At 36.7% G+C, this 12,638-nt stretch overlaps 1 protein-coding gene across 3 annotated transcripts in view; it reads left to right on the forward strand.

The window, feature by feature from the left end:
• The window catches only part of SH3YL1 (SH3 and SYLF domain containing 1), a 54,261-nt gene that overhangs the window by 5,955 nt on the left and 35,668 nt on the right, over window positions 1-12,638 (forward strand). For all 3 annotated transcript variants that reach the window (XM_026116595.2, XM_026116593.2, XM_026116594.2), the window contains exons 2-4: window positions 7,809-7,919; window positions 8,946-9,059; window positions 9,555-9,619. In XM_026116595.2, the coding sequence (XP_025972380.1) occupies window positions 7,809-7,919; window positions 8,946-9,059; window positions 9,555-9,619 (290 nt within the window). The remainder of the gene's footprint in view (window positions 1-7,808; window positions 7,920-8,945; window positions 9,060-9,554; window positions 9,620-12,638) is intronic.

Raw genomic sequence — 12,638 nt, forward strand, 5'->3', positions numbered from 1 at the left:
ATAGCCCTCCCCCCAAATCCATCAAAAATCATCAAAATATTGCAACATTTTCTGTGAGATTCAGTTTTCTCACTTAAAATATAATCTTCAGGATATTTTTCTCTTAGACAAACTACCATCTTCTATCATGTGACATTCCTTTTCCATATTTGATTCCTTGAAAGGTAGATTTAGTTGTAACTCCAGTATGCTCATATGTTTTTACCTGTGCACAGGTTGTGGTCAACTTTAGGTTATTGCAGGCAAAAAAACAGAAAACAATCTGTTTTTAACATGGAAAACATTAAATTTTCATCCTTTTTTTTTAAGTGCCATTTCACTTGCTTCCAATGCAATGTTTGGTAAGAAAAGTATTATTTTTCTAATATTTCCATCTGTCTTAGGTTAACATTTAAATTCCTCCAGCTCCTTGTTTTATATGCTGAAGGCTGCAGATTCTGTGGACCACCTTCTCCTCTGTTCTCCCTCCTCCATGCTGCCACCACCAGCTTTTTAAGAGCTTAACTAATGAAATACCATCCAGTAAACTTCCTGTTATCCAGGATGGGGAGGGAGGAAAAGGTAGTTATACATCACACAGTGCAAAAACCCTTAGGGGTACAAAGGCACACACAAAGTGCTGAAGTAATGACCAGATGGAGTCTTCTAGTGTTGACTGCAGTTCAGCTCCCACTTTGCAAGGCCATGTGGTTCCTGCTGAAGTACTTGTGCCCTGCCAGAACCCTTATTAGCTCTCACATAGCACTATGTACTTACACCAAGTCTGCTGGGGAATAGTATTGCATAAAGACTGGTAAATTTTCAGGAATCCAAGTGATAGCAAGCACTATACAATTGCATGAAATCAATATAAGGCTGCACTGTACAGATAGCCTGTTCTCTCCTTTCCAACTTTGTTTCCGTTACCTTACACTGATGTATTTTCTGTTGCCTACTGCTATGCATTTGTCTCGCTTTCTCTTCTCCAGATGCCTATGACAGAATTGTACAATATGAACAATTGGCACGAACCTCTCTGTCAACGATTGCTACTTTCTCATCCCCCTGCTGCTTTCCTAGAGTCCTGCTGCCATCCCGTTCATAGTAAAGGCTTTCCAGCAGGATTATCAAAGTGCATATTCTGGTGCTCCCTCTTTCAGGCTTCTTGAGGTCTCAAGGAAATACTCTCTGCCTGTTAGAAGTATGGAGCTCAGGTTCTGACAGCAGGAGGCAGTTGGGTCTCAACTAAAGGGAGCTGTTGTTTATTTAGGCAATTTTGTTCTACCCTTTCTCTCAGGTTCTTTCTCAACTTCTACCACTGCCTCTTTGGGTTCCTCTGATCTTTTCCTGACCTCTCATTGACCTGAGCTTCTTTACTGCTTACTGCTTTAAGTATTGGAAGAAGTAAATGGAAAAATAAATGGGAGGAAACAGAGGGAGACATCTTTAACATAGTCTGCCAAATACTACGTGCTGCTTGGCCACTGCTCCAAATCTACTTCTCTTTGTCTAGGGCTAGGCAAAATGCTTACAGTACACATCTTGCACAATGTTCCTGGAACTCCAAGTATCAGATGAATCCCAAGGCTAGAGCTGGCTACCACAGTACTAAGATGTAACACATTTGTGAAACCAAAATTACATTGACCTCTTTAATTGTTGTGCTGAATTGAAATGTAAGGCCCTTCGACAGCACTGCAGTGTCTAGCTTTTCAGGTTTCTCTTTCCCATAAAATGTTTGTCTTTAACCTTTTGTGGCTGTTATTTCTCATATTTATGAATATTCTTAATCATCCTCTGTTCATACTGACTTTTGGGGATTTAGGTTACTGCAGTAACCATGGGTATTTGCAAACTGGCTATATTTTAATGTATTCTTGTACTGTTTCTAGACTTTTTTTTAAGCGAAGACTGAATTATTGCCTGAAGCTTTTAGAAGGTTTTTGCCATTTTTTTTTCTGCTGCTTGTAACCAATAATAAACAAACTTCCACCAGAATACTTCAGTGCCAATACGTGGGCAACATACATATAAAGTCTCCATGCTAGGCTTTTTTTCCACTTTATCAATCAGTCATTTTTGAAACTCTACTGTACTTTTGATGTGCAAGTTCTCATAATGCCACCATGGTTTTATTTCATCTGTTTGTATTCAGCAGAATTTTGACTATATCAGAATTAGTTTCTAGCTTTTAAGTAAAAAGGTTTTATTTATTCTTTATTATACCTTGCTCAGATAATTTCACCAAATGTTCAGGCAACACATTATTACTGTTAGTCAGAATGTAAATTAGAAGCTGACGCACTTGCCTCATCAGCTTACAAGTTAAGCAGTTAATCAATTTTGGTGCGATATTCCCCCATGGGGTTTGTGTTGCTGACTCACATATGCTCAATATCTTCTCCCTTCAACAACAAGCAGCAGTGTAAATGAAGCTTGCTCCCAACTGAGCATTCACAGGTCACAGCATTCCAAATCCATCAGTCAGTATATCCTTCTGATGGAAATTATTGTCTTATTGCTTCTTGTTACCTCTTTCCTGAACACTGGCTGAATACAAACTAGATAATTATATATGCATACTTAAAAGCTAATAGTGAAGATAGCGCTACAGGATTATTATGTCACTGGAGGCGTAAACTGAACATAGAACTTCTACTTATTTCTAAATATTTCCTACAGTATTTGTATTAAGAGCAGATATTTCTGTAAGTTTTGTTTGACAAACTTTTGTAGTATCTAATCAGGTTTTAAGAAAAAAAATTGCAGTTCAAATCATAATGTAAGCTTGAGGGAGATGAACAGTTTGGGTGAATAGAAGTTTAAACTACTTTTGATGTCACAGTAATCCCAGTTATGGTTTTCTCTGTTTCTAGCAATTAAAATAGGTAGAATCAAGGTCCTGTCCCTGGCCTTCAGTCTAGTCTTTCATCACTTTATTTACATTGTAGTTTGGGACAAACACTAATATTTTAGTCAAACCTCCCCTGTACTTTTTTTAACAAAAAGTAAATGACTAGTTTTGGATTGTCTTTGACATACTTGTGTGATTTTTCCACTTACTCTTTTTTAATGGAAAATACTTAATATTCTTCTGCTTTGGACAAAGTTTTATGAAACTGATCTAAAATTTGAGTGAGCAAGAATGAGACCTCATCTACAGTATAAATCTAACCTTTAAGATTTGTCTTTTGTCCATTAATTGTTGTGTGTTCCTTATTTAATCAGGTGTTCTGTCAATAAAATCCTGAATTTATGTGATACAGCCTAAGAAGGAGAGCCAGACCTTCCCATTTCCTCAGTGATAAAGTACTAGATCTCTTCAGCTATGGCACTGCAGCCTGACTGTAGCAATCTAATCTCAAAAAGGCTCTATTAGTCTGGCCAGGCTTTAAAGCATCCTATTATCAATAATTAAGGGTTTTTTTGTTTTTTTTTAACATGTCATCAGTTCCTCAAGACCCCTGTAGGCATCCTGCCAATTCCTTAATATTTACATAATAGTACAAAAATAATTCTTTCCATAGCCTCTTACTCTGAGTTTCATTATTTACATGGTAGCCACTTTGAGTGCCATGCTGGTTTGCAGTGCTGAAAGTGTTTAATCAGTTGGCTTGTTGACTCTGTCTATTGTTGTTAAAACCCTTCTGTGCCTTGCTCACTTGTCAAAAGTAAAGTCACTTTAATTTTTGTGTCCACTGTTGTCTAAATTAAAGTCTGGATGTAAGTCACCTTACTTCTACTAGTAGAAATAGTGGAACTGCCCCTTGAAAGTGATCTTTACAAGAGACAGTTTTGAACTCTCCAGTTGACAGTGATCCTGAGAAATAGCATTCACCCTCTTTCTTTTTTTCCATCCCTCTCACCCCTCTATATGTCCAGTGTGATTTAGAAATGTCAGCTGCCTTAGTCTGCCTCTGCAAGCATACAGATCTTGCTCCATGTGAAGTAACTGCTAGAATGTTGTCAAATCCCACTGCTTTTTACTTCAGAAAAATAGTCCTGGATTGCTTAAGTCTGTGGCAGGAAGGAAGAAAGCAAGGGACAATGCAAACTTGAATTCCTGTAGATACCTAAGTGATGCAGAAGTAATATTGGCATAGGCAACAAGTAATACAGGAAGAAGGTGGAGGGACTGTTGTTCTTTTGAGGATGGAATGTAAGGTTATCCTCATACTTGCCATATGCAGTTAGATGAGGAATATCTCTCTCTATCTTGTCCTCTGAAGTGAAGCAACTCCACAACATATGGCACAAAAATACTCTTTTAAGTTTTGCAGCAGAAGTGCATGATTTTCTATTTGCTTCATTAATGCTTTTTTTCTGTCCAAAACCTTCACTTGGGAATGTAATGTTTAGAATCATACTGGTGTTCTGTAAATAACTAGCAACACCAGCATAAAAATAAACCAGGTAGGGAAAACATGGAGCCAGCCTAGATGATCTTATGAAACTTTGTAAGTTAACATTGAAAATCATTATTTGACACCATCCCTCCTGCCCCAAACCAACAGCCAAAATCTGGTTTCAAAACTGTTTGTATATTCAGGCTTGAAGAGACACTGAGGTAGTAACAGTATTACTTTTGCTGGCTCCCAAGGCTCAGCTTTGAATTGTCTTCAGTCAAATAGTAATTCTTGTGTGCATGTACACATGCACACACTACTTTCTGGTAACTATAAAATCTTCCTGAAGCAATTCTGAATTTGAACATGTGAGTGGAAAACGTGAAGTGCATTTCTTCTTCTTTGCAGAATCTTTTAGATCTAAAAGCATCTGATGTTTTGTTAATGACAAAATGTCAATTTTGTCTAATGGACTTGGGTGAAGGAGCTCACTCTTAACACGCTTGAAATATGAAACCTTTTTCTTCTTTTTAGGAGTAAGAAATGGATTGGAGATGTTCCTCCAAAATCCAAGGTTGGCCAAAGGGAAACAAGGAGGAGGGTAGAATGCATGCAGAGCTAAGGAAGAGGAGAGTGAGAGGAACACAGAAGTGTATTATATTTCTCTATAATGTAGAACCTGGATAGTGTTTGGTTTTCCTCCATAGAGTTTTCTATCTCCAGTAATCAATGTGGACACATCTTGTTTTCCTCAAGTCTGTATCACTTTGCTGAGAGTCCTGCATCATCAGGCATGCCACTATCCATTTTACTTCAGTTAAAATAAAGCCTCTCTGCCACTCAATTCTTTTTGCTGTTCAATAAGATTAGAATACCCTCTCCAAAATCAAGACCTGTAGACTTACAAAACGTGTTAAGTGAAAGCCTACATAGAGAAGTGTTCATCTGGTGATGCAAATGGCTATTATTCGTGCTTTCTTCAGAAGAACGATGTTGCAATTTGCTTTTGGTGACTGCCTCAATGTTTCTCCGTACAAAATCAAAAAATCTTCCTGTTTTTCCTCTTACAACATGCTGGTTAGTATTTTTTCCCCTCTGACCTGGAAAATTCAATGTCAATGCAGATGGAAACATTTGGCTCCAGACTAGTTTGTGACATTTTAACTATCCCTTTAATCTCTCAAAGCAACTGCTCTTTTGTGTTTTATTTGAGCAACACTGGCATCTATTCTTGCTGTGATTCGTATACCCAGTTTCTAGCCTGGTGAACCAAAGAAGAAATGCATGTTCTAGACTCCTGCAAAGCAGCTGAAAATTTTAGTCCCGTAGTAGTCTGAGAGAATTGCCCATGCTTATAGCTTTTTCTGAAAATCCCAAGTGCTTAAAGTTTAGAACTTCACCTTCCCCTATCCCTCTGCATGTGGGGACTTGGCCATCCTCTTGTTTTTCTAATACCGATTAGGGGTCAGAATTAGGCTGTATTCCAGCTGTTATCTTGCTGCAGTCTAGAGTCTGTTGCATTTTATACATCTATTTCTTTATGTTCCTGGGGAGATTGATACTTCTGCACAACTTTGCAATGACTGTTATACTCTCCAATGTTATACCTGCTGTGTTTTCACCGAAGCCAAATATTACTGCAAACTTTCACAGGGGGACCTAGTACAAAGTCTCAGCTGTCAAAATATGTCTTGTTTTGAGTCTCCCTTCCTGCTTGAAGAGCAGACTGGAGGGATAGACTTAAATTTAAAAAGTAGATGTGTAATCTCCTATTATAGTCAATGGAGTCTGGAGAGAAACCCAGCTAACTTGCCACTAGATCCTCATTTAGGTTGAGCTGAATTGCTCTCCAGGCTCCATTGACTGAATTTCAAAATGTGTTTAGTTCTCATCTTCATGGCTTTTGGTAAGAATGTTATCTAGAGTGAAGAGGTGAATGAATCTTCAGGGACACAAAAAATAGGTGAGTTTTGAATGGAAGTTGTTTACTTATGCACAGTTTTTTCTACACTTTTGTGAATTTAAGAACAGTGAAATGTTATTGAAATACTGTGACCAGCTCTTTTCAGAGACAAGACACGAGACTAAAGGAATCTTTGGTCTGATGCTCTGTGCTTGTTTTACTGGGACAGTTTATTTCTGATAAACCCCAAAATAGTGAGTGCTGATATGTCCAGACAGAAAAACAAGGAGAATTTAAGTGATGTTTTTGAGGGCCTTTTTTGGTAGAAGTAGAAATCAAGATTGACTTACATCTTTTTTATCTGTGTTAACGCCTCTTTTTGCAGAATTGTAGGCGAAATGTTACTATACTACAAAATAGTTTATGTGAATGTGATTATGCGACTGAGATAGAAGATCATTAACTATCATATAGGATAACAAACTGCTAATATTTTTAAGGACTTAGTATTTATAATATTGCAAAATGTTAATATAATACTTAATTCTGGTCAGTAGTTGGTTAACTGCAGAAGATCTACTAGATCTGAATGAAATCATCAGTTTTCTGTAAAATTTAGTACCTCATGGATTTTTGGGATAGATTTTAAGATTCTCATTTTTGCTACTGCAGTGTACTTCTTTGTAAGCAAATGTAGTCTACCTGTAATCTCTGCTTTTTCCCAACTGAAATCTGAAGAGGTGCTTATGTTAGATCCCCTTAGAGAAAAGTTATTGAAAGGTACTTCAACAGGAAGTAGGAGCTTTCTAAAGGAAATCTTTTGGTCCTGTAGAGAAGGCAGAGAAACAGTCTTGCAGTGCTGTATATCCCTTGGTCAACACTTCTCAGTTTGAAGAAAAACAGAGTTGGTGATAGTAGATAAGGACAATTAGAGTAACCAAAGTGGTGGAGCAACTACCTTCAGAGACTAAGAAGGGTGGGACTCTGCCTGAAGGAGTGGATGAAGCTGGGGGGCTCTGGCTACTTATAAAATCATGTAGGTAGTGGATGGGTTGAATGCAGTTTTGCTCAGCAAACTTCATGAGACTTTGAACTTGCAGGCATTCTCTGTAATGAGTAGGAGATCAATTTAAAATAGATAATATTTCTTTATGTAGTAGGCGGTAAACTACTGCTGCTGCGGGAGTTCTGCAGGCAGAGAGTATCAGCAGGTTCAAAAGGAAATAGACAAATTCATATGCAACAGGCTTATAAATAAATACCGATGGGGCATCCAGGGGCATATCACCAGCATCTGATGTAAGTAGGGGGGATTCTGAGGAAGTACAAGGGGAGTAGATTGCAGAAAAGAACCAGGCTTGTGTGTTCTTCCTAAGTAACATCATCTGTTGCCACTGGCAGAGACAAAATTCTGGTCTGACCCAGAGAGCCATTTTTTGTATTTGCTGTTTTCCATTTTTTGATCAACTCTTTGTTTTTAAAGAACCACTTTTTCCATACAAATTACACTGATTTATTTTGACATGAACTATCCAAAACCAACCATAGATGTCATTGCTTGCTGCTTTCTTGTTTTACAGTGAATAACCCTATACCTTCCAACTTGAAGTCAGAAGCTAAAAAGGCAGCTAAAATATTAAGAGAATTTACAGAAATAACTTCCAGGAATGGACCTGATAAAATCATACCGCGTGAGTAAAATGTTTTGATTCAATTAAAACCTCCTGTTATCCAGTTCTCCTCTGTGTTGAAATCTTGCTCTCTTTACCAATGCCGTCTCTTTTTGCTGACACTTGCTTTAAGAGGAATGAAGATCTGGAGTCCCATAACTTTTGTGAAAATGTTTTGAAAGTAAAGGTGTTCAGTTTGCTGTGTTCTAGGGAGACATTAGTTGCTGAGAGGGATTGCTTGCATGTTTACAACTATAGGGTATCAGCATAGGAAAGCTTTCTCTCTAGGGTGAATGGAGTCTCTCAGGTTCATGGCTTGTGTATGACCATTTTTAAGGAAGAACTTTGAATAGTGGATGTAGTTCTTGAATATATGTTCATCAGAATTAGCAAAATGAAAATGAATGGAAGGAAACAGATCATTGTACTTTTCTCCTTTGAGAAAGGCAAGCACTCATTTACTGCTGTCCTTTTTACTTCTGCAGTTGTTATTCTATGCTTCTCCTAGAGTCCTCCTTCATCTGGTGCTGCTGGTTGTGGTTTTGAATTTATAACTATTATGTTCTAGAAGGCCTATAATAAGACTTGCTGGATGATCATATTTTATTTGACACAAACTCTGTCTAATGGTATAAGCTGATTAGGCTCCTATATGTCACTGTGATTTAGATTCAGACTTCTCTCCTCCAAAAATCCATAGACATGGATGTCAACTCTTTACGACCTTTTTTCTTGCCAACTGTGTATTTGCATGCAATGTTCATGGCAATAAGCAAACTAATTCTATATGAGCTAACTGGAGTAGCTGAAACAGTGTCTTTAGCTGTGGCAATGTAGGGGTCAGTGCAAGCTAATGTAACCTATATCTAGCTTTGTGGTTGTTTATGGAGTGGAGGTGCTATTATTCTTTCTTTTTTTTTCCTGGTTTTCTTTAAGCTTTTGTTTTGATTCTTTGATTCTGTGTTCAAAATTGTTAAATATAGTTTTATTTTTCTCCTCTCTGAATTTCTCTTACAAGATTTTTATTAAATGATTTTACTGTTGCAGCCCATGTAATAGCTAAAGCGAAAGGCCTTGCAGTTTTGTCTGTTATCAAAGCTGGATTTTTGGTGACTGCTCGAGGAGGAAGTGGGATTGTATTAGCCCGTCTTCCGAATGGAAGTAAGTGGATGTTTTCTTTTGTATTTTGTGGGAGAATTTAAAAAATTTTTCCACTATTTTTTTTTCACAGCATACAACATAAGATGTGTAAAGAGTCAAGCTAGTAGGTAACATTTGGTTTGAAAGTTGTTTTCAAAATTTTGTACCTATTGTTGATCAGGTGTAAGTATTTTCAGTATCTTTATAGGAAAATATGTGAACTTAGTGTGACCAATGTACAAAAATCTGTAGCTTAAAACTCATTAGAATAATGGCTAATGTCCAATAATGGACAACTGTATGATAAAGACTTTGTGTACATAAGGGATTCGTACTTCTTACATTCCTGCTAGTGGGATAAACCAGTATAGTTAAGTGGCATCTGCATTCTAGTGGTTGTTGAATATAGTTTTGAATAGAGAGCTTGTTAACGTTTTTGAACTTTAACAATAAACTGGGTCTTTCTTTTAGCTTAAGTAAAACTCCTGTTATTTTGTGTCTTGTTTTGTGTGTCAGCCTGGTCTGCCCCTTCTGCAATAGGAATTGCTGGCCTTGGTGGTGGATTTGAAATCGGAATTGAGGTATAATTTTACATTTGAAATATTTGTTAACAACTCTTTTTTGTAAGACATTAAAACATATTGACAAAGATCTAAATATCGGTGAGATATTGAAATCTATTTTTTGTGTAAATGAACTACTATAAAATTCATTTATACAAGCCAAACAAAATGTTGGGGTTTTTTCTTTTTGATCATATCAATCTAATTGCTTGGAGATGTGTAAATAAAAATAAATGACATAACAGCTATTTCCTTGATTCCTCACTTCTAGTAGACTGATTTTTTTTCCCTTGTGGAAGACTTCCAATCGGTGTTCGCATATAAGCCAATTGGTATTGATTATAAGTATGCTATATTTAATATTGTATCAAATGCTTTGTTAAAGAGCAGCCAGGGACTCCATCTGGCAAGAGACAGTGAAAGGAATAGAAGGTAGAGTAAAATGGAGTCTAGCTAATACTGCTGTACTTCACGCATTTGTTCTCTCCCCAAACTTGATTATGAACTTCACCCTTCACTTTGGGAGCGTCAAAACTGGTGGTACCTCCTCTGAAGAAATCCTGCAGAAAATAAGCCTATTTCTGGCCAGTAGAAATAGTCAAACATGGGACTGTAACACTTTCAAAGAAATCCTGTTGATGTGAGCCCTGACCATTTGCTCTCTTCTGCTTCTCTTGTCTTCTTGCTCATACTTTCTTCATCCTAGTTTGTTTCCATCTGTTCCCTCCTTCCTTGCCCCAGTCTTCTTTCCTGTCCTTCCCTTTCCTTTCTGTTTAGCTTGTATTCCACTAATTGAAAGGAGTCACTTTCCAAGAGAAAATCAGATGTAGTATTATGGTGCCAACAAGATCTCTTAATATGGGCATTTGCTGTTCCGGAGAATCTCTGCATGGCTAATCTGTGTGGTACAGGCCAGCCCCGGTATGTCTCCTACAGCTGACCAGCCATCCATATCCTGGCAACCAGTCATCTAGTACTCACATCATGAGCAACCAGTCAATATTTTGTTGTATCCTCGTTGTTCACTGGGTGATCTCAGGCATTATTACTGTGCACTTTTTAAAAGCTGCTGTGAATGCAAAATTACTAATATTCGTAAGGGCTTTTCTTTGATTTTCATGACAGCAGCATCTGAATGCGTTACTAAACATTAATGAGTTTGAGCCCCAGGGTTTTTTTATACTTTTCCCCTTTGTGACAAATGAAACAAACTCTTCTGATGCTTTGACTGATCAATGAAACTTCCTCTAATCATCTCCATCTAATATTTTAGAAAATGTAACCATTTATAAATTGTTTTTACTAAAATAATTATAATACAGAGAAGCTATTTCTGAGAGGACATTTTTTCTGAACACTGTTGCGTCCTTAGTTTGATTTTTTTAGTAATTCAGCTTTACAAAGTACTGTTTCCTTATTAGCGTTATTGTAACACAATTTCTTTTCCTGTTCTAGGGAATAAATATTATTCAGAAACACCTAAGTGGCTTAGGAGCCCAGATTCCAATTCAGCACTGCCATTTATGAACTTAAACCTTGTGGAAATTGGTTGAATTTTGTTCCTATAGGACAGATTATAGTTGAGTAGTGGTACTTGTGGGTGTTTATAAACCATAAGAAAGGAATCACAGACTTCACAAGTCATAGTACCTGCATGTTTTTCACAATAGAATAATTTGGTTCCTCAAGTTAAACACTAATTTTAAAATTTATGTAAATGTTTTCAGTGCCGCTTTTCTCACTGCGGATTCATTTAGGATGATTCAGAAGCTAATAACATCAGCCATTTTTTGTTTGGGATAGGGTGGGGGTTACCATGGGGCTATTAACAAAGAGCTCCCTTACGTTTTGTGTACTGGTGGGCCATTCCCCACCATCACCTTTTTTTTTTTTCCGAATAATCTAGTATTTCCTTTCGTGTTCCCTGCTGTCACTTTTTGGAATTTGGGGTAAGTTAAAAATTTTTAAGAACCCCTGTTTCAGAGAAGTCCATCTGATGAAGAATCAGGTACAGTAGTCCTTGAGTACCCAAGTTATCTCTTGAAGAGAAAATCCATCACAATAAGCCTCCAAGGCTGTAATCCACTCCATTGAACTCTGAAACAGATGGTACTGCATCAGTCCCAGGTGTGTCAGTTAATTCATCTGTCAGGTTTTTGAGGGTTTTTTTTAATACATGTAACACATTTACTGAGCTTTCAAATCAGATAGTGATCGTTATAGGGCCATGCTTGTGTTTGAAAGACTTCTTTCTTTCTTTCTTCCTTTCTTTCTTTAAAATTCTTCCTAGTTCAGGAAGAAAGTTATAGGAGAGTTCTACTGAAACTTGTTAATTTGAAGAGAAGTGTAGTTTTACAGTACTGGTAGGCGTCAGCTTAATATTAGTAGAAATTCTTTTATACATGCATTTTGTGTCACAAGCTAGATAAAGTATTTGAAAAACACAATGTTTTTTTTCCATTTTTTGAGTATTCAAATGAAAATACCCTGTTAGCTCTCCAGAGAGTTGCTTTATTAATTTCTTGAGGAAATAGGCTACCTCTCATAAATTCAAGGCTTAAGTTTAATACATATAAATTTATATATAATTCTTATTTTCTGTCAAGAAAATGAAATTCTCTTGGTAAAAAGAAAATCTGTATTTTTTGTTGTTGTTGCTTATTCTTTGGACAGACAAATAAGTAGCTTTTGTTTACTGTGTTCTTCTTTGCCGTAATTATTACTACAGTTGCTAAAAATGATTTTATTAATCTGATCTCTCTTCACATCCGAGAGTGCATTCATAATTGTTCCAAAAGCTATATAAAATTTGTTAGGATATTCTGATAATCAGGATATCCCGTTAAAACTGTTCTTATCGTATATTGTCCACATCAGCATTTCAAAAAAAAAAAAAACCAAAAAAAAAACCTAGATGAAATAATTTTTAGTTTGAAATGTCTTACAGAAAAAGAATCAACTTTATGAAAACTGTTTCAGAAGAATTCTTTGGAAGAAGTCTGAAAGGTTGAGAGTAGAATGAGAGATTCTAACTTCC

Source organism: Dromaius novaehollandiae, chromosome 3 (genome assembly GCF_036370855.1).
Source record: "Dromaius novaehollandiae isolate bDroNov1 chromosome 3, bDroNov1.hap1, whole genome shotgun sequence".
In the NCBI taxonomy this organism is placed as follows: domain Eukaryota; kingdom Metazoa; phylum Chordata; class Aves; order Casuariiformes; family Dromaiidae; genus Dromaius; species Dromaius novaehollandiae.